This window comes from Panthera pardus, unplaced genomic scaffold (genome assembly GCF_024362965.1).
Source record: "Panthera pardus isolate Hobbes unplaced genomic scaffold, ASM2436296v1 HiC_scaffold_2, whole genome shotgun sequence".
Classification (NCBI taxonomy): Eukaryota; Metazoa; Chordata; class Mammalia; order Carnivora; family Felidae; genus Panthera; species Panthera pardus.
In genome coordinates, this window is record NW_026526765.1 from 119,847,668 (window position 1) to 119,868,733 (window position 21,066).

At 39.5% G+C, this 21,066-nt stretch overlaps 1 protein-coding gene and 1 long non-coding RNA gene across 8 annotated transcripts in view; both read left to right on the forward strand.

Annotated features, from left to right (window-relative positions):
* The window catches only part of NR3C1 (nuclear receptor subfamily 3 group C member 1), a 124,126-nt gene extending 107,383 nt beyond the window's left edge, over positions 1-16,743 (forward strand). For all 7 annotated transcript variants that reach the window (XM_019424570.2, XM_019424569.2, XM_053907388.1 and 4 more), the window contains exons 7-9: positions 2,928-3,058; positions 11,844-12,001; positions 12,557-16,743. In XM_019424570.2, coding sequence (XP_019280115.1) covers positions 2,928-3,058; positions 11,844-12,001; positions 12,557-12,709 — 442 coding nt within the window. In that variant the 3' untranslated portion in view covers positions 12,710-16,743. The remainder of the gene's footprint in view (positions 1-2,927; positions 3,059-11,843; positions 12,002-12,556) is intronic.
* LOC109252237 (uncharacterized) lies at positions 3,065-7,169 on the forward strand. The gene is made up of 2 exons (XR_002073899.2): positions 3,065-3,495; positions 3,545-7,169. It is a non-coding gene; the product is annotated as an uncharacterized LOC109252237 (long non-coding RNA).
* Positions 16,744-21,066: the final 4,323 nt, after the last annotated feature.

Sequence of the window (21,066 nt, forward strand, 5' to 3'; positions counted from 1 at the left end):
ACTGGATGCCATATTAAAATTAGGAGTGACAACTTTAAATATGTCCAGGAGGGCAAGGAGAATGGAAATTGACATTGGTCAGTGAACAGGGAGGGTATGGAGGAGGGCAGCCTACAGACATACTGTTTTGCCTTATGGGTGTGCCAGGCACAGAAATAATGGGTAGGAGCTCAAGAAAAACATCTATTTGAGCAGTACTCAGTGGGAGAGCCTGCCTTACAATGTGGTAAGCTCACATTATTTTAAGTGTTTTAGAGGAGACAGGATGACACTAGCTCCAGGTAGTTTTGAAGATATTCTTGGGCGTTGTGACAGAAATCTCTAAAGCAGAGATTTCACGTTTCTGCCGTCAGGCTAGCTAGGTGCATAGAAAACCTAGAGTCTAGAAATCCTGGCTGAAATGAATCCTGAGTTAAAGTTGGTGTTCTTTCTCTATTAGTGATACTTATTTTCCAGCACAGTATTCTCTCAGTGATAGGAGTCCTTACCAAGTGCCAGACTCTCTTTTAGGAGCTTGAGCTGTAACAGCACAATAGATGTGGCACCTGCTAACATTCCAATGGGGAAAATGAAATAGATAACCAAAATTACTTTAGAGAACCATGGTATAAAAGTGTGCCTGGGCAAAGAGAGCAGTGACAGGCACCTGCTACTTTAGATTTAGGGACCATAGAACACCGGTCCAGGGAGTGGGCATGACACAGTACAGAAGCACAAGCTGTGTGAAAGGTGGGGGGCCCTGCAGGCAGAAGAAGTGAGGGCAAAGGCTGGAAATACCATGAGTCTAGAACAGAGGCTTGTAGGCCATGAAACAGAGTTTAGATGTTATTCTAGGAGAAGCCGCGGCCAGTGGAGGCTTTCAAACAGGATAACATGGTGGAGGATGGATGAGAGGGAACACCACTGACTCCTCATTCCTAATAAGCCTGGGACAGAGTAGCTGAGAACAAGACAGACAAGCTTTCCCGACCTGTATTGCTTATATCCTCCATACAGGTAACTACCAAATAAAATAATTTCAGATTGGGATAGTTTATACTGGAGGGGTCTATTTCAGCTAAAGTGACTAATGGCTCCTGGGAGGAAGTGTAATTAGAGGTGAGTTAAACCTAAAGGGGAAGGACAAGGCTTCACACTGAGAAGCAACAGGACAGGAGGTATGGGGAATGTACATGCAGTGACCCGCCTCTTTGTATTCCCAGAAGGGGCCAGATGTCCCCTCCCCTGGCTCTATCAGACCTGGACAGACCCACACTCCTAGGAATCTGTGTCAGAGAAGGACGTCACCTTCAATTACCAGCAAGAGGGCTGTTCAAACTCCTATATCCCAGTTGAACAGGGTTTTGGTTGTTTGATCAGAAATTTAATTAGCAAATGAATACATGAAATCGTGTGAGTTAACTCAGACACCAAAACTCCCTGAGTACTGGTTGCACATTTCGGAATCCAACCACAGTTATTTAAAAACATCATGTTGGCAACATTTGCTATTTACCGTCCCTTCCCAAAAACAGTAATTTGAACTCATAGTATTGGGCTTAAAACTGTGAACTGAGACTTATATGAAACACCAACTTATCCTTCTATTTTAGGAAATTAATTCAGGGTTTTTATTTGGGGGGCACTCAAAGTTAGAGGTAAGCGGTCACAGCATAACCTGAGAGTGCTGCACGCATTTGTTACACGAGGTGGGAATTGCAGACTTTTTCTCAGGGTTCTGCCATGCTGGAGGACAGACAGCAGACGGGAAGAGTGGTTTTGTAGAGGGCGTTCTTATTATTCCCCATTCTGGGGTCTGTGCTGCTCTGTTCCCTCTGCCCACTGGTTTCCATCCTGGTGCATCGTCTGGCAGGCACAATTTGAAGGTACACTGTCACCCCAAATCTGCCTGTGTAGCTATCAGGTAGTCTCACTGTTGTTTTTAGGTCTTACAGTTGTAAAAAATAGTTTTTAACAGCCTACCGGAAGGATTTTATGCTTAATTCCTGTTGGGAGATTGGGAAGGTACCTCTTTGGGAAGAGAAGATTTTAAATTTGAAGAGTCCTGTGAGCTCCTGTGTCATCACTGTCACAGCATACCGTTCCTGTCAGAGTTATTTTATCCTATAAAGAAACAAACTGTATCTTCAGTAGAAAAAAATAGTGACCTTTTTTTAATCTAAATCCAAGATCACTCTCTGTCAGAGACAAACAAAAATCTTGAGGTATTGTAAAAACCATGAACCAAGCACAGTTTCAGGCTCTTAGTGTCATTAAAGTAGTTAAGAAACTTCAGGGACGCCTGGGTGGCTCAGTCAGTCAGGTGTCTGACTCCTGATTTCGGCTCAGGTCATGATCTCAGGGTTGTGGGTTGGAGCTATACTGCAGAGCCTGCTTGAGATTGTCTCTCTCAAAATAAATAAGTTTTTTAAAAAAAAACAAAAAAAGTTAAGAAACTCCAAAAATCCCAGAGTTGAGTTCTAGTGTACTTCTGATCCTCTGCAAAACTATAAACAGAATCACACATAACTGTGTTCAGGATGTGATGCTGTGAAAAAAAATACTTTTTGATTTTGAATGGGTAAGACCTAAAACTGTCTTGTGTAACTGGCCTGAATGCAAATGCTGCCTGCCATAAAACTTTGGATCAAAAGAAACATTGAATTAAAGGAGCAACTGGTAAAGTTCTGCATGAATCAATTCTAAACACTTAGTAAGTGGCATGCACAACAGAAGAATAATTTGTCTAGTGTAACCATAGATTGTTCCACGGTCTCTTTAGGTGCTATAGTGGTTCTTAACTCTAGGGAATTAGCATTAATAGCAACAGTTAGCTTTTCCTTTTTAAGTTCATAGTTTTACAAAATAAAACAAAGAAGTCTACCTTTGGGCAGAGGAACAAGCACTATTTCTTTCCTAACTCAAACACTGATATTTGTCTTTCACAGGCATAGAATGACTCTACCCTGCATGTATGAACAATGTAAACATATGCTGTTTGTTTCCTCTGAGTTACACAGGCTTCAGGTATCTTATGAAGAGTATCTCTGTATGAAAACCTTACTGCTTCTCTCTTCAGGTTGGTAGAACACGTATTTGCATCTAAAATTCACTTCTAAGTATGTCAAAAATAGGAAATATGGAAACAAAGGTTTGTTTGTGTATATAGCACCAAGTCCACGGTTATTTCCTACTGGTCAAATAGTTGAGCCTGTTCATAAATGTAAAATTTTATAAAGGCCCAGCCAGTGATGCTATAAGATTAGGAAGACAGCTGAGTACCATTGGGAAACAGAGAAGTACATGAGCTATGCAGGAGCCTCTGTGGGTCTGGAATGTGTACACACCTCCTTCCCCGGGGGAAACATGGAGAAACAAAGCCAGCTAGAGTGATTTTAGTTTCTGTGCTCTATTGTAACCTGGTCAACTTAGTTACCCAAGGAATGCTACTGTGTCTAAGAAATTGAGACAAAAGTACATTGCACTTACCGTTAGAAGATCCCATGATGCAGCACGGTTGCCAGACTGTTGGACAGAGGTGTTCTATCTGGATAACAGCAGCAAGAGTTTATGAAACCATCTTCAAAGTTTAGATAAATTACTGGTATGTCAACTTGAGTGAGACTACTTTTGACTGGCAAAGGCACTACTTGGTAAACCTAGAAAGCTTGTGAAAAATACAGCGTATCTGATTCGTAAAATGGAATTTTCAACAACCAGTAGAAGGTGTGTGAATAGTTGGAATAGGCTAAAATTGTATAATACCAATAAAAATCCCATATGAAGGTAGTGTTTATAAAATACTAAGCTGATGACTGAACCCTTCTTTCATATACAAATAAAGTTGCAGGGTTTCAAAAAGTCTTTCCATAATACTAGTTTCAAAGCTGCCAAGTAACTCGAAGTGATGGATGTTGCATGTGACTGTATCTGTTTCAGCTTTTCCAAGACACCTCTGTCATTAATGCTTTCATACTACCTTGTTCTACAGAAAGTTCTTTTATATTATTAATATTTAAATCCATTAACATTTTAGTCAAGACAGGAATTTTCCACAACTCATTTGCTAGAGACTTTTTGACGTTACCTAATGCAGCACATGTGTTAAAGAAATGAGCTTGACGTTATTTCAATAAACTGTTGAAGTTCTGATCATAATTCCAGGTACAGATCAGCACCAAACACTAAGCAATCCTATTTGTCAACACTGGTGATTTAAGTTTTATACATACCAGATTCTTCATTGCAGAGGATACAAAAAAGTAAACTGAACTAGTACATATCACTGGTCCTTTTTTTTCTTTTAATTTTTAAAAAATGTTTATTTTGACAGAGTGTGCAAACTGAGGAGGGAACAGAGGGAAGGAATCCAAAGCACGTTCCACGCTGTCAGTCCAGAGCCTGACACAGGGCTTGATCCCATGAACCTTGAGATAATGACACTAAACCGACTGAACCACCCAGGCGCCTTACACTGGTTCTTTTTTAAAAAAGGAATAGAATTACAAGGAATAAAATAGATACCATAAGATACAGTCAGACTTCTAGCCTATCAGAATACCAGATGAGGTACCCTAACCTCCCACTGAAAACGCTAGACTAAAAGCAGGAAAAACTAAGTGCAGGCAGGAACCCAAAGAAGTCAGCTGTACTAAGAGGGCATATTTAATAAGTTTAAAGACAGGGGTTGGAAACCTAAGTGAAATTTTTTAAATAAGGGATGCCTCTAAAAGCAGATCAGACCCATTTGGAGAGAGAAGAAATTAGCCAGAATACAAGTTTTTAAATGCATAGATATGTATATGTGTGTATCACGTACATAAATAAGTAACAAGAGGCATGACTGAGGGAGGAGGGCTGAAAGAGTGCTTTAATGAAAAAAAAAAAACCCTCAAAGGAGAAGCAACTTAATAACCATGTAGCAGGAGTGAAGAGAATGGACAGATTTTTTTCATAATGCTAAGGAAAAAATATTGAAAAATGAAGGTGGACTTCCATTCATCTCTGACAAGTAAACAGCTTGGACACTGCCATTCCCATCGTCAACAGTAAGAAGCTGAACTAAAAATCAGTTAACTTTTCTTGGAGCCATCAATGAATTGAGGTCACAAGGCAAATGACCATGTCAAAATCTGTAGAGACAGACAGATACAGAGAAGCACAGCCATGATCAGCTTACTGGGAAAAGAAACTTCTAGAGCCAGTACCTGGTTAGGAATACTTGTAATTTTGATGAATTGCTGGAGACCTAGGAAGAGCTTGCGCATTAAAAACTAAGGGGGTTGCCTCCCCACACTTTTGGGGGGTTTACCTGCATAAGCCGCACCAGGTTTTCACAGTGAAGATCAGAGAAAAGATCCTCTCTGTTTGTTGCCCTCTGAGGAAAGCCTCTGTAAAAGAACTTTACCTGACCTGAGGGAAAGGGCAAATAGGTCAGGGCAGCCCCCTTTCCCTTCCTGTATCTCTGGCAAGGGAAACAGGAGTATGAGGTGGAGGTTGTGGTTCGGAAACACTTCTAAAGGTCAGGACAAAACAGATTTAATCAAAAAGGATCAGACACCCCACATCACCAATACCTTACCACCATATCAGTAGGGCTCCACTGGATTAGAACTGCAGAACACAGCCATCTGAGAAGGAGTTCTTAGGGAAACCCAAAGACAAGAGGGGAAAAACAAGGGAACAGGTTTAGTTTCCATTAAACACCTATGGCTAGCATGAAACACAGCCCAGCTCCTAGCCAGATGAACATCAAACCTCATGCTAAAAGCATAATTACCTCAGTTCTGACAACAGCAAAAAAAAAAAAAAAAAAAAATGCAAGCTAAAAGGCAAGAAAAAATAGTCTGAAGAGTCAAGCTTTGGATCCAGCTCAGCCATGACACAGATGTTGTCATTATCAGAGAATTTAAGGTAACCATGATTAATATATGGTAAGGGCTCTAATGGAAAAAGCAACATGTGAGAACACCTGGGTATTGTAAGCAGAGAAGTGGAAACTCTAGGAAAGAAACAAAAGTATTATATTATGGAGATATTATAAAGATTAGAATTACTGTAATGGAAATGGAATATTTAGCTCATCAGTAAACCGGAAGTGGCAAACCCCCAAACTCAAATGCAAAGAGAAGAGTGAAAAAAAACATGCAACAGAGTATTCAAGAACTGTGGGGGACCATAACAACATGTGTAACATACAAGTAATGGGGATATCCAAAGTAAAAGAAAGGAATTGAAGAAATATATGAAGTGATAACGACTGAGAAATTTCCAAAATTAATGACAAACACCAAAACATGGACCCAGGAAACTCCAAAACTCCAAGAAAGATAAATACCACAACATCTACATCTAGGCATGTTTTACTCAAAATGCGGAAAACCAAATCAAGAAGAAATCCTGAAAGAAGCCCGAGGAGGAAAAAAAGCAGCTTACCCACGGAGGAGCCATGCAAGCAGGAAGGGAGTCGAGTGAAATATTTAGTGCTTAAAAAAATAAAAATCTAGAATTATGTATCCAGTGAAATTATCCTTCCAAATTGAGAGTGAAAGAGCGAGTCTCAAACGAAAACCAACAATGAGTCACTAGAACACCTGCCTTGCATAAAACATTTAAGGCAGTTCTTCAGAGGAATTGAAAATGACACAGTCCAGAAACATGGATCTCCATAAAGGAAAGAAGAGCATCAGAGAAGGAAGCAACGAAGATAAGATTTCATTTTTCTTCTTTGCCGATGTAACTTAACACAACTGTGGAGTCATTACAGCAGCCGTGCAGGGGATGGGTGTAAAGTGTACTGGTGAAATGAATGGCAGCAGGGTTCAAACCAGTGGGAGGGAGGGGCTAGGAATACTGCTGGCAGGTACCTACCCTCCCTATCGAGTACAATAGTGTGATGTAAAGGAGATGTAGATTGGTCGTCTATGTATAGGGGGAAGGGTAGGGCAACCACTGAAAAGAAGTTTTTTCGTTGTTGTTTTTTTTTAATTATTTTCAGACAGCACGAGTGAGGGAAGGGCAGAGAGAGAAGGAGAGAAAGAATCCCAAGCAGGCTCTGTGCTGTCAGCGCAGAGCCTGGCACGGGGCTCAAACTTAGGAACCATGACCTGAGCCGAAATCCAGAGTCAGAAGCTTCACCGACTGAGCCACCCAGGTGCCCCTGAAAACAGCTTTTAAAAATGAGTATTAATTGATAAGAAAGAATATAGAATCATATGAAATACTCAGTGAAAACCGGAGAAAGTAGAAAAAAAAAAAAAAGGGAAGATTACGAAAGAAAAAAAGAACAAGTGCACTGAGTAGAAAACAGTTACAAACAGGGTAGCTATTAATCCAAACATCACCTTACATTTCAATAGTCTAATAGTCTATTTTAAAGGAAAGTTTGCCATCATAGATCCTGAATGAAGTAATTAAAGGATATACTTAGGATAAGTAAAAGTAATCCCATCTCTAAGAAGGAAAAAAGAACAAAGAAAGTGGAAAACACGTAGATACATTTAAGCTAACATTTACTGTATAAAATAACACCAATTTGGAGGGTTTAAAAAACAGAACCAAAGGACACAATAATTACATATCAACAAGAAGGGGAGTTTGATAAGAATGAGTGTTTACATTTCAGTAATGATGGCTAAGGACGGAAAAACTACACAAAGGACCAAAGCCCTGAGTCGCAGGGTGGCAGCAGCTGAGGAAAACATGGGAAGGAAAAGCAATACAAAAAAATGGAATGAGAAGGGGGGGGGCGGGGGGGGAGCATAAACTAAAGCATGGTAAGGGAAAGTAACAAATCGTACAAATAAATGTATTAGCAATTTCGTTACATCAAGAGGGGATAAAAGCTACAAGGCTCCAAGGTGAAAAGACACACAAAAAAATGCAAGGCTGGATTAAAAAAAAAATAATCCAATGTTATGCTGTTTACATGAGAGTATCTGAATAAAGATACTGAGTGGCTGAAATATAAGGCCATCTAGCCTATGCATACAGTAACCCGGTGATGGCAAAGTTGTGCAGGACAGGGTCAGATGGTAAATGTTTTCAGCTTTGCCTACACTCCCTGTCATAGCTAATCAGCCCTGCTCCCTGCAGCATGAACAGGGTCATCAACAATGTAAGGAGAGAAGGCAGGGCTGTGTGCCAATAAAACTTTATTTACAAACACAGGCTGCTGGTCATGGTTTGCTGACCACTGCTTAAACTAAAAGGAATCGGTAGCAGCTACATTGCTGTCAGCACAGACTTTAAAGCAGAAAGAAAAACAGTTCTTTATGTAAAGATACTCTTTATCAGGAAAGTAATTCTAAATATATGGCCCAACCACATAAAGCAAAAAGATGGAGCTACAGAGACAATTAAGGGTAATTTGAGATGGATGAGATGCTTTTAAACATAAGCAGTGAATAGGGCTCCACCCACAATTACTTTTAGAATTTGGGTAACATGCAGGAAAAAGTTAAAGATAAGCAATCAATGAAAATATTAAATTTTAATATTTAAAAAATTAGCAATAACTAGGTTATGTGTACTATATTGACGTAGGCCCATTTTTAACATGGTAGGCTCTTACCACTCCTGTTTAAGTAGTCTTTGTTTTCACAGTAATACTGACATCTTAGAAGTACCAAGTAGTGCTTTATAGAATCAGAACATTTTCGCATGTGTTCTTTGGCCTAACCCTAATCAAAATCCAGGGAGAGTGATATAGCACATTAACAAAAGAAAGGTAAAAAAATCATATAATAATCTCAACAGATGCAGAAAAAGCACTGACAAAATTCAATGTCTATTTGTGAAAAAAAACTTTTAAACAAAATTACGACAGAGGGAATATGTCTCAAAATAAAGGCTATATATGACACATCCACAGCTAACGTCAAAGTCAGTAGTAAAAAAGCTACAAACTTGTCCTTCATGATCAGGAGTAACACAAGGATATCCACTACCATCACTTTTATTCAACACACTATTGAGGTTCTAGCCAGAGCAATTAGACAAGAAATAAAAGGCTTCCAAATCTAAAAGGACTAAATAAAACACTCACTGCAGATGACATGATTTTATATATAGAAAATCTTAAAGATTCCACAAAAGGACTGTTAGAATTAATAAACAAATTTAGTAAAGTTGCAGGATACAAAATCACTATTTGAAATCTGTTGCAGTTCTAGATACCAGTAACGAGCTAACAGAAAAATTAATAAGTGTATCCAAGGAGGCAAAAGACCTGTACATTGAAAACTGTGAGACACTGGTGAAAGAAATTAAAGAAGACATAAATAAAAGATACTCCATACTCATGGATTGGAAGAATATTGTTAGAATTTCCATATTACCAAAAGCAATCTACAGATTGACTGTAATCCCTGTTAAAATTTCAATGGCATTTTTCACAGAATAATCCTAAATTCTGTACGGAACTATAAAAGACCCAGAATAACCAAAGAAATCTAGAGAATGGTGAACAAACCTGGAGGCATCAAACTCCCTGGGTTAAAACTCTATTACAAAGCTGTAGTCCTGTAAACAACATGGAATGGGCAAGAAAAGAGACACATAGATGAATGAGAGATAGGAGAGCATTAATTTATGACGGAGCCAAAAAACATATAATGGAGAAAGAACAGTCTCTTCAGTAAACAACTCTGAGAAAAATGGACAGACCTATGCAAAAAACTGGACCATTATCTTACACCATACAAAGGAATTAACCCCAAAATGAATCAAAGACTTGAACGTAAGACCTGAAACCATAGAAATCCTAGAAGAAAACATAAGCAGTTAGCAGCCTGACATCAGTCTTGGCGGGGATTTTCTTAATCTGGCACAAAAAGCAAAAGCAAGAAAAGTAAAAAAAATGGCAGCATGTCTAACTATAAAACTATGCACAGAAGGAAACGATCAAATTAAAAAGCAACCTACAGAATGACAGAAAATACTTGCAAATTGTCTGGCCAACAGGCACATCAAAAGGTGCTTGTCATCACGAATCAACAGGGAAATGCACATCAAAACCACATGAGAGATCACCTCATCTTTGTTAGAATGTCTGTTGTCAAAAAGACAGGAAATAAAGGGCGCCTGGTTGGCTCAGGTGGTAAAGCGTCTAACTTCAGCTCCCATCATGATCTCACAGTTCGTGGGTTCGAGTCCCACGTCCAGCTCTGTGCTGACAGCTCAGAGACTGGAACCTGCTTCGGATTCTGTGGTTCCCTCTCTCTGCCCCTCCCTTGCTCATGCTTTCTCTTTCTCTCTCTTTCTCTCAAAAATAAACAAACATTAAAAAACCTGTAATAATAAAAAAAAGACAAGTGTTGACAAGGATGTGCAAAAGAGGCAACCCTGTGCACGGCTGGTAGGAGTGCAAACTGGAGCAGCCACTGTGGAAAAAAGCATGGAGATTCCTCAGAAAATTAAAAATAGAACTAGTACATTACCCTGCAATTCCACTTCTGGGTTTTTGTCCACAGAAAATGAAAACACGACATAAAAAAATATATGTAGCCCCATAGTCATTGCATAATTATTTACAATAGCCAAGATGTGGAAGCAACCTAAGTGTCCATTTATGGATGGATGAATAAAGAAGTCGTGGTGTGTACATATTCAATGGGATATTATTCCACCATTAAAGATAGTGAAATCTTGCCACTTGCAACAACATGGATCAACCTAGAGGGCATTAGTCAGACCGAGAAAGACAAGTACAAATAAATGTGTAATCTCACTTCTCTGTGGAATGTGGAAACCCAACAAAGACAAGCTCACGTACACAGAGAACAGACTAGTGGTCTCCAGAGGTGGGAGGATGGGAGGGTGGGGAGTGGGAGAAATGGGTAAAGGAGGTTAAAAAGTACAAACTGCCAGGTATAAAATGAGTAAGTCATGTGGATCTCATGTACAGCATGGTGGTTATAGTTATTCATACTATATTATGTACCTGAAAGTTGCAGAGAGTAAATTTTAAAAGTTTTCATCACAAGCCAAAACAATGGTAACTTATGGTGATGGATGTTAACTATAGATTTATTGTGATCATTTTGCAATATAAACAAATATTTCATCATTATGTTGTACTACCTGAAACTAATATGTCAATTATATCTAAATTTGTAAACCAATTTTAAACAGTTCAGTGAGAACGAGTAGGAAACACAGCTCAGGCAGGTTATACTCAAATCCACAGGGCAAGTAAAAATTAAAACTTCTTGCTCCTAAAGCCACTGCTCTTCCTGAATTCCAGCATTTTCTAAGATACCGGCAACAATGAAGTTAAGTTTGGGAAACACCACACCCCCCCCCCCCAGAAAGTGCTTAATTTTGGCTCTGAAACATCCTGAAATCCAGAAATCTCCCTAACTTTGTATTAACCTTTAGGTTTGCTTCAATGTTGACCAAATCCTTTTTTCCCTAACCATTCACACAGAACCAGAGTTCCTAGCTGCACACTTTGAGAAATTGAGCAGTGTACAAAAGTCTGTCTCTACAAGATTAATGGAAAGCATGATTAACCTTCTGTTCACAGTCCTTCCTACTAGTAATATTTTGAAGAGTAATATAAAACTGATTTTATAGCATCCGTGACATATTTTCTAAGTGCATAAGGGAAGGCAGTTACCTGCTCCCCAGTAAGGCTTATAACTCCAGGTTAAATCCTCCAATTTTCTATTATCCCCTAACCTCTCTTGGCCGCACTCTCATGATCCTGTGAAATGCTTGCAATTACATGGAATACATTCAGAGTGTATATACAATGTATGTCAGGTCAAGAAGCGTGCTATTAATCATAAAAGGCCCTGCTGGCACCTATGGCAGAGTTAACATAAGAAAATTCTTTATGTGACAACATCTTTACCTTTTAGTTCCTAAGGAAGGTTTGAAGAGCCAAGAGCTATTTGATGAAATTAGAATGACCTACATCAAAGAGCTAGGAAAAGCCATTGTCAAGAGGGAAGGAAACTCCAGTCAGAACTGGCAGCGGTTTTATCAACTGACAAAACTCTTGGACTCCATGCATGATGTAAGTGTCAAACTGAAATCCAGATATCCGAAACATTTTCTGGGACATCTGATTAGTGTATGTAATTATACGCCAGTTGTTTGTTTTTGTTTTTGTTCTTTCTGTTGGTGGATTTGGGTGATGGTTTGAGTTCACGTTGTGACAGCTTCACTTTGGCACACATCTCTGCTCATGCCAGTTACGAAATATTTCATCTAGTCACGTGCATAGAACAGCATGATGCCAGTACAGAATGGCACTATTCTTTTAAGTCAAATTCTCTTTTATATGACTAACCAATTAAATCAGCATGTGTCCTTCACATGTCACGGTGCTGTGTGGGTCATGGTGATGCGCTAAAGGCCGTATGATTCTAGACACAGTTTTAAAGACCCCAAAATGTCTTTGGTAACCTGAAGGCTCACTTTATCCAGCTGAACTTCTTCTTTATCTGGTGGATTCCAGCAAAGACAGGTATACTCTAGGTCAGATATGTTTTTTAAAAGTAGAGGCCAACAAGCAGGAGATCTTGCTAGTAGTGTTGAAGAATAACCGTTAATCTATTTTCTCTTGCAGGTGGTTGAAAATCTCCTTAACTTTTGCTTCCAAACATTTTTGAATAAGACCATGAGTATTGAATTCCCAGAGATGTTAGCTGAAATCATCACCAATCAGATACCAAAATATTCAAGTGGAAATATCAAAAAACTTCTGTTTCATCAAAAGTGACTGCCTTAATAAGAAAGGTTGCCTTAAAGAAAGTTGAATTTATAGCTTTTGTTGTACAAACCATCAATTTGTCCTGTAGCAGTTTTGCTGTTTTATTTTTTCTCTTTTGTTTTCGTCTGGTCCTTGGTTTTGTTCTGTTTTGTTTTAAATACGCACTACATGTGGTTTATAGAGGGGCCAAGACTTGGCAACAGAGGCCCTTGGCCATCACTGTTCAGTGGTGGGCCAAGTAGAGAGTGATGGTTGGTGGGTCCCGGGAATCAGCAGCGGTTGCAGTGGGGGAGCCCCCACCTGCCAGAGAAGACAGCGCCTAAACCGCCAGTGCCCGAAGTCTGCGTGACAAACTTTCTGCTCATACTTTTCACAGTTGGCTGGACAAAATTTCCTAGACTTTTTGTTGGTGTATTTTCCCCTGTATAGTTAGGATAGCATTTTTTGATTTATGCATGGAAACCTGAAAATAAGTTTACAAGTGTCTATCAGAAAAGGGAAGCTGTGCCTTTTATAGCTATTACTGTCTGGTTTTAACAATTTCCTTTCTATCCAGTGAACTACGCTTGCTCATTTTTTCTTACGTAATTTTTGTATTCAAGTTATTGTACAGCTGTTTAAGATGGGCAGCTAGTTCATAGCTTTCCAAAATAAACTCTAAACATTAATCATCTGTGTGAAAATGGGTTGGTGCTTCTAACCTGATGGCACTTAGCTATCAGAAGACCACAAAAATTGACTCCTATCTCCATTATTCTCGTCAAAAAAAAGCTCATATTTTGTATATATCTGCTTCAGTGGAGAATTATATGTAGGTTGTGCAAATTAACCGTCCTAACTGGCGTAGAGCACCTAGTCCAGTGACCTGCTCCATAAACCGTGGATGATGGTTGCAAAAGACAAATTAAAAACAAACACGAAAACTACCAAGAGGCCCTGTTTGTACTTAATGGCCTGTGTCTGCAATGGTTAGATGGCAAGAAAGTCGGTAAACTGTCTTTCAGGACCTTTCGTTGTGGTTTGTATACCTTCTTAAAAGTGATGATTCCAAATAACCAGCTGAGACACAACTGAGAGATTGGAATCAGACCAAGTATTTCCTGTCACTAAACTTCACCCCCAAAATAAATCTCCAACGTGGAAAAAGTAGCCAGACACCCATTTTCACATTCCCATCCGTCACCAATTGGTCTACCTTTCCTGGTGGTACAGGAAAGTTCAGCTAATGACTTTTGTGATTTAGAACTGTCAGACTTCCATGTTCTTGCAACTCCACATGCCTCACATCCCTCCGTGTGCCATAGAGTTTAACACAAGTCTTGTGAACTTCTCCTCCTCGCTGTTGAGAAAGATCATTTTAAACAAAGTAGGAGCTGTAGTAGCCCTTTCTGTGTGCACCTTACCAACTTTCTGTAAACTCAACTTCTATTTACTAAGCCACAAGAAAGCTGATTTCTATTCAAAGTGGCCAAATTATTTGTGTAATAGAAAACTGAAAATCTAATATTAAACATACGAAACTTCTAATATATTTTTATATTTAGTTATAGTTTCAGATATATATCATATTGGTATTCACTAATCTGGGAAGGGAAGGGCTACTGCAGCTTTACATGCAATTTATTAAAATGATTGTAAAATAGCTTGTATAGTGTAAAATAAGAACGATTTTTAGATGAGATTGTTTTATCACGACATGCTATATATTTTTTGTAGGGGTCAAAGAAATGTCGACGGATAACCTATATGATTTCTAGTGTGGGTGAGCATTCATACAGGCAGCAGTGGTCTCAGAAACCAAACGGGTTTGCTCTAGGGGAAGAGGGGGATGGAAACCGGCCCTGTGTGCTGGGGAGGCGGCTGAGGCTCCGTCCCATTCGGATCCTCTGCCTCCCGCAACCACCGCCCTTCTCATTCCAGCAGGGAGCCTGTCGGTCAGTGCCGGTTCGGTTTGCCGAGTCTCCCCTGGCCCCTGGCGGGCAGGCGTGCGAGCGAACGGGACAGAAAGGTGGTGCCCGCGCGAGTCCAAGCACCACGTGATCGCACGGTTCCTTTCCCAGACAGCCTCTCCAGCGGTGTCATCAACACAGAGGCCTCAGAAGTTTGGCAATAATATGCGTAGAGGTACCAGCAATATGTAAATAGTGCAGAATCTCCTAGGTTGCCAAATAATACACTAATTCCTTTCTATCCTACAAGAGTTCATTTCCAAACAGAATGAGTACACGTCTGTGTTTTCTTTGAATGCTTTTTTGAATGTTACTTGTTATTTTTCAGTATTTGGAGAAATTATTTAATAAACAAGTGTAATCATTTGCTTTTTGAATGCTCTCTAAAAGGGAATGTTCCTTTTGTAATGGTTTAAATTGAGCTCAGAGTATTTTAAGATGGTTTGTAACCCAGATGGATGTGAAATTTTTGGTGCCTAAGAAATACCGCTTGGATATTATTATCAATGACAGTGTTAAGTTTCAAAAAGAGCTTATGAAAGGTAAATTATTCATATAATATAGAATATTATATGGTTAAAACCAGAAAGCACATCACACATTAATCTTATTTCAGTCCCAATCTCGGCTCTCAAAAAATGGAACGCAGTGAAAAAAAAGTATGTACACTTTGTGAAAAGAAAATCAACTGACATTCGTGGAAGTAGGAGGCTGTACCTTAAATGGAAAAAGAAGTTGTGCCCTTTTAGAGTAAGTGGGAAAGAAGAAGGTTATCTTAACTACCTTTGAGTACAATTAACAATTTAAGGGAGAAAAGATATGGTGCTATTTGAAAGCAACTTCATTTTCTGTGTATGTAGTATCTTGCCATCCCAGACTAAGTTTGTACTAACTTCAGTGAGAACTGGCCACAGCAGATCCTGAAAACTATTTTTCATTAGCAGTAGAAAAATAGGACCTTCTCAGTGTTTTAAGGCCTTGCCGTGGGAGACCTTACAAGTAGCCTGTGGGGTACATATAGCCAACTGTCTAAAACTAGGAGAAGGGAACCTAAAAGATCATCTATCTTCTCCTGGAGAGAAAAAGAAATTGACACACCAGTGGGAAGACCGACATGACCAGGGTCTGTGAAGAGCTTGATAATTAGCATCAGAGAGCTCGGGATGTGCATGCAAAAGAAAGCCAGCCTCATTTCAGAACTGGTGGGTGGGAGGGGAGGGGCAATTCCGATTTTACTTCTGTATAATTTTACTATTATTGATAAGCCTTATCTTCGTTTCGTGTCAAACACCCTAAAACCACATCACTGTGGAATGAACAAGATTACTATACTCTGATCTGTCGAAATTCAAGAACCATGGCAGCCCTCAGTGAGATTACAGTCTTGGCCCGTTGCCCTAAAGGCTGTAGCGGTAAATGAATGTGTTTTCATGTGCCTGGTTTGAGAGTTGGATGGGAGAATAGGAGTGTAAGCAGGATGCTTTAACCACTTTGAATGCAAGTTTCATCATTTTCCAGACTATGATCAGTCAGCCTGGTCCCCCAGGGATTAGTGACCAGGTTTTCAGGAAAGGATTAGCTTCTCTCTAGAAAATGCCTGAAAGAAGGATTCTATTTTCTGATGAAAGGCTGTATGAAAATACCCTCCTCCAATAACTTGCTTAACTACATATAGATTCAAGTGTGTCAATATTCTATTTTGTATATTAAACAAATGCTATATAATGGGGACAAATCTATATTATACTGTGTATGGCATTATTAAGAAGCTTTTTCATTATTTTTTATCACAGTAATTTTAAAAATGTGTAAAAATTAAAACCAGTGACTCCTGTTTAAAAATAAAAGTTGTAGTTTTTTATTCATGCTGAATAATCTGTAGTAAAAGAAAAAAAATGTCTTTTTACCTACACAGTGAAATGTCAGACTGTAAAATCTCGTGTGGAAATGTTTAACTTTTATTTTTCATTTAAATTTGCTGTTCTGGTATTACCAAACCACACATTTGTATGGAATTGGCAGTAAATGTTAGTTAGCCATTTACAGCAATGCCAAATATGGAGAAACATCATAATAAAAAAATCTGCTTTTTCATTATGTGACTCCAATATGCATTTGTAGAACTCATGCACTTCCAGTTTTCCTATTTTTTTTTTTTTTCTCCTTCCTCTACAGAAGGTAGAGTCATCACGTCAGGAAACCTAGGACGCTGAAGTGGGCATTTACAGGTCAGTGTGGCCATGTCTGCATGCAATCATGGCATAAATCCAAAGGGAGCTTAACCCTGGCGCCAGAGACCCAAAGACTATCCCACTCGTGCCTCAAATGGTCCTACGCCCATTACTGCAAAGGGTGCTAAGGCAAGGAAGAACCCACACCTGAGGTTTCGTGCACTAGAACAGTCTTCCTCAGGAAGAGCAATGTTTTGTGGAAACCAAGTTATCTAGTCAAAATTCTTGCCTTACTTATTTTAAAACCAATTCTTTCTCCCAGAAAAGGGCATAAATACTTGGTAAATTTCACAGCAACGTGGCACAGTCTTGACAATAAAGACAGAAGGGGCTAAAGCGGTAAACCAGCTCTTCTCAACAACCTGTTCGATATTTTCCGAAAATGTCTTGAGGTCAGATCCAGCCATCAACTGGGTGATGTCACAGTTTTCCTAGAAATACTCTTTTCTTTACCACTGACTTCCTTCACTAAGAAAAAAGGTTTATTATTTGTTGTCCTTAAAAACCAAGTTTGCCTTCGCCGTCCTCAGTATACCAAGCATTTGCTACCTACTTTACTAGGTGATAAATACCACAGATACAAGAGAAGAAAAATACCATCACCTCGGTCATTGGAAATACGTGATTGGAAAAGTGTGTCTACCAGACTTTCCCCGTGCTTTACAACGCAAAAGACACCAGGTACAGCACTAGGAGGCAAACACATTACTGCTTTACCATCCGCTTGAGCTATTAAAGTTGCAGAACACCTTTGCTGACATGATACCGGTTATCCTTACCCAATGAATGCATGAAATGAGAACAAATGCAGAGGATAATAGTAACTCCATTTATAAAACAGCAGACAGGCTCAGAGTTTAAGCAGCTGGTTCATAGCTACTAACGCCCCTTTTACTGAGCTCTGAATGGAAAGTCTCTGCAAGGCCATTTATCACATATCAGAGAACAAGTCTCTTGTCCAAAAGCCTCCCAGGGAACTGGTTATGTTTTTAAATTAATGTTTTACATTTACTGAGCATTTAACCGAATGCCAGCCATGTTTCAATATATTATCTCATTTAAGCTTAGCAAACCTTACAGGACTGCTCATAGCCGTGCTATGAAATATTGCTTTCAAACACTACAAAGCATTACTATTAACTTCGTTGCATTTATAGGAGGAAACTGGGGCTTACGAAATTGAGTAACCTGCCTAGGGTCACAAAGCTTTGAAGTGGTTAAATAGAACCTTAAAAAAAAAAAAACACAAAAAAAAAAACACTGGGCATCTGGCTCTAGGGTTCATGCTCTTAAGCACTACGGAGAAATGATTAATATGAAGCTCCTAACTAGATTAAAAGAACCCATACCGAGCATTATGTGTCAGGCCTTGTGACATGATCTCATTTTAATCTAATCCCTCTTGCTACCATATCAATTTTGACTTAAACATTTAACAATGACATTTCCTTCTCTTAAAAACATGTGTCCTATCCCCCGGGGATGTTGATGGTAAAAAAAAAAAAAAAAAAAAAAACAACACTGGCTGCCCAGAGATGACACTGTCCCTTAGTTTGTCAAATACACAACAAAGAATCTGTCTCATCAACAACCACAGGAAAATCAACAAACATTTCTTCAAGGGATGTGGAACATATAGACTACATTCAAACCAAAGAAAAAAGTTGTTTACAAATGAAGACTGATGCAGATCAGTAACGTGTACACAGTGTAAATTAGCCATAAGCTTTCCTACAATAATGTGTCTTTTTTTTTCATTCTTTTAAATATTTTTGAGAGTGTGTGTGTGCACACGCGTGTGTGTGGCAGGGGAACAGAAAGAGGGGGACAGAAGATCTGAAGTGGGATCTGTGCTGTCAGCAGAGAGCCCGATGCGGGACTGGAACTCATGAACCGTGAGATATGACCTGAGCCGAGGTTGGAGGTTTTAACCCACTGAGCCACCCAGGTGCCCCAATGCATCAGTGTCTTATAAAGTACCATCTCAGTACATGTGCAGCTATGCTGCAAATAAGAATCTAGGCCAGCGAAAACCATTAGGATCATTTACTAGCATTGCAAAGAAAGGTTCATACAAGATAAGACTGTGTCATAATTATCTTCTGATGAGTTTCTTTCCCGCTATGTGGCAGCCATGCTAGATGAGCCAATGTGAAGACAGACCACAAAGGAAATACTAAAACTTCAAGAGAAGGTTTCTGCCCTCAGGGAGTCAAAGGTGAAAGCCACCTGGCTCATCAATTCCATTCGTGTGTCTGCTCAAAAGGAACACATGATGACTTTCATGCAAATGTTCATAGCAGTATTCATAATAACCAAGCCCAAAGACCCCAATGTTGATCAACTGATGAATACATAACCAAATTGCGGCATATCCATAGAATAGGGTACCAGACAGCAATAAAAAAGTGACATCATGCATGCTAGAACATGGGTGAACCTCAAAACCATTATGCTGAGTAAAAAGTCAGACACAAAAGACCACAGGTCATTTATGAGATATCCAGAAAAGGCACATCCACAGATCAAGAAGCACATCAGTGGTTGCCTATGGTTGGGGTTGGCAACACGGCTTAAGTGACAATAGACACGGGGGCCCTTTACGGGGAGATGGAAATGTCCTAACACTGGATTATACTGGTGGTTGTACAACTCAGTAAATTTAATAAAAATTATCGATTATACACTAAAAGTGAGTAAACTTTGTGATATGTAAATTCTCTCTCTGCATATGTTAAATATGTTTAAATATGTAAGATGCAGAGAAGCAAATGCATCAACTGCCATCAGAAGCCAATACAAAGTCCTTTGGATAAAGACAAGATGCAGCAGTTTTTTCATCTTCCAGCGGAAGAGGTTTTCACCGTGCTGGGTGTTAAAGGATCAGTTGAAGTTAACAGTGCAAACAAGGGGTTACTCATTTAATAGTGATAGATTTCCCCCTAATACTTAATTTATTATACAGTGTACTTACCCTGAGATAGCCACCATGTGCAAAGACATCGCAAACACAGCAAGTAAAAATAGAACTCAAAGCGCGCACATGCTCATTTCAAATACAAATGAAAGTGTGGCATAAATGCTGTATGTAGCTACAACTTTATAATAAGACAAATCTGGGATCAAGTTTTGCTTCTGTAATTTACTAAATCTGAGACCTTGGGGAAGTTGTAGAGCCACTCTAGGTCCATGTGAAAAATGGAATAACATCTTGAAGGAAGAGAGAAGTAAATGAGGTACCATATTCGTTTGTTGTAATGTTTATCTGAGAAAGAAAGCATGAGCAAGGGGAGGGGCAGAGAGAGAGAATCCCAAGCAGGCTCAGCACTGTCAGCACAGAGCCCGTTGCAGGGCTCGAACCCACAAACCATGAGATCATGACCTGAGCTAATATCAAGAGTCAGACACTTAACTAACTAAGCCCCCCAGGCGCCCAGAGATACAATCTTAAATGTGTTTAGCTCAATTCCTACAGTCCGATCAGCACTCAAGACATGGTAGCTGGTTTTTAAATCCTCAAGGAAATCTAAAAGGGGAATTTATTAACGGTCTCCTCAAAAATGTACAGAAAAAGTCAAAGTGAATGATGAATGATGGGAACACCAGAAATGCACATAACCTCGCATATCGCTAATAAAGAAGGGACACACACAGGGCAAGGGGAGACTGTTAGGATACCGGCCTGCATTTTCATTATGCCACACGCTCCCAACTATCAGCCCCTGACAGCTGTGACCCAGAAGACGCGACCATTCTTTCAGAAAGGGTCTTCCACTTCCAACAGGAGAGTGCTGCCAAGGCGGTCAAGACCAGAGGAGAAGAGTGAAGGTGTAGATTGAGGTCTTCTATCCAGAGTGTTTCCTGATCAGTAAGGAGGCTGACAGAAAAAGGCAACCAGCCTGTTACTCTTCTACCCCACATTTAAGAAAACTACAGACTATCCCTCATGAGCATAGATACAATTTTCTACCTAAAACTTTACCAAATAAAATCTACCAATATATTAAAAGGATGACACCACGACCAAGTTGGATTCACATTTCAAGATCAACCAGTATAACTGATGATAGTAGAAAGCTAAAAATCCAAATGATTATCCAAACAGATGCAGACAAAGCGTAACACCCAACAGACACTCCTAATTAAAAACTAACAGACTCTTGGGGTGCCCGGGTGACTCAGACGG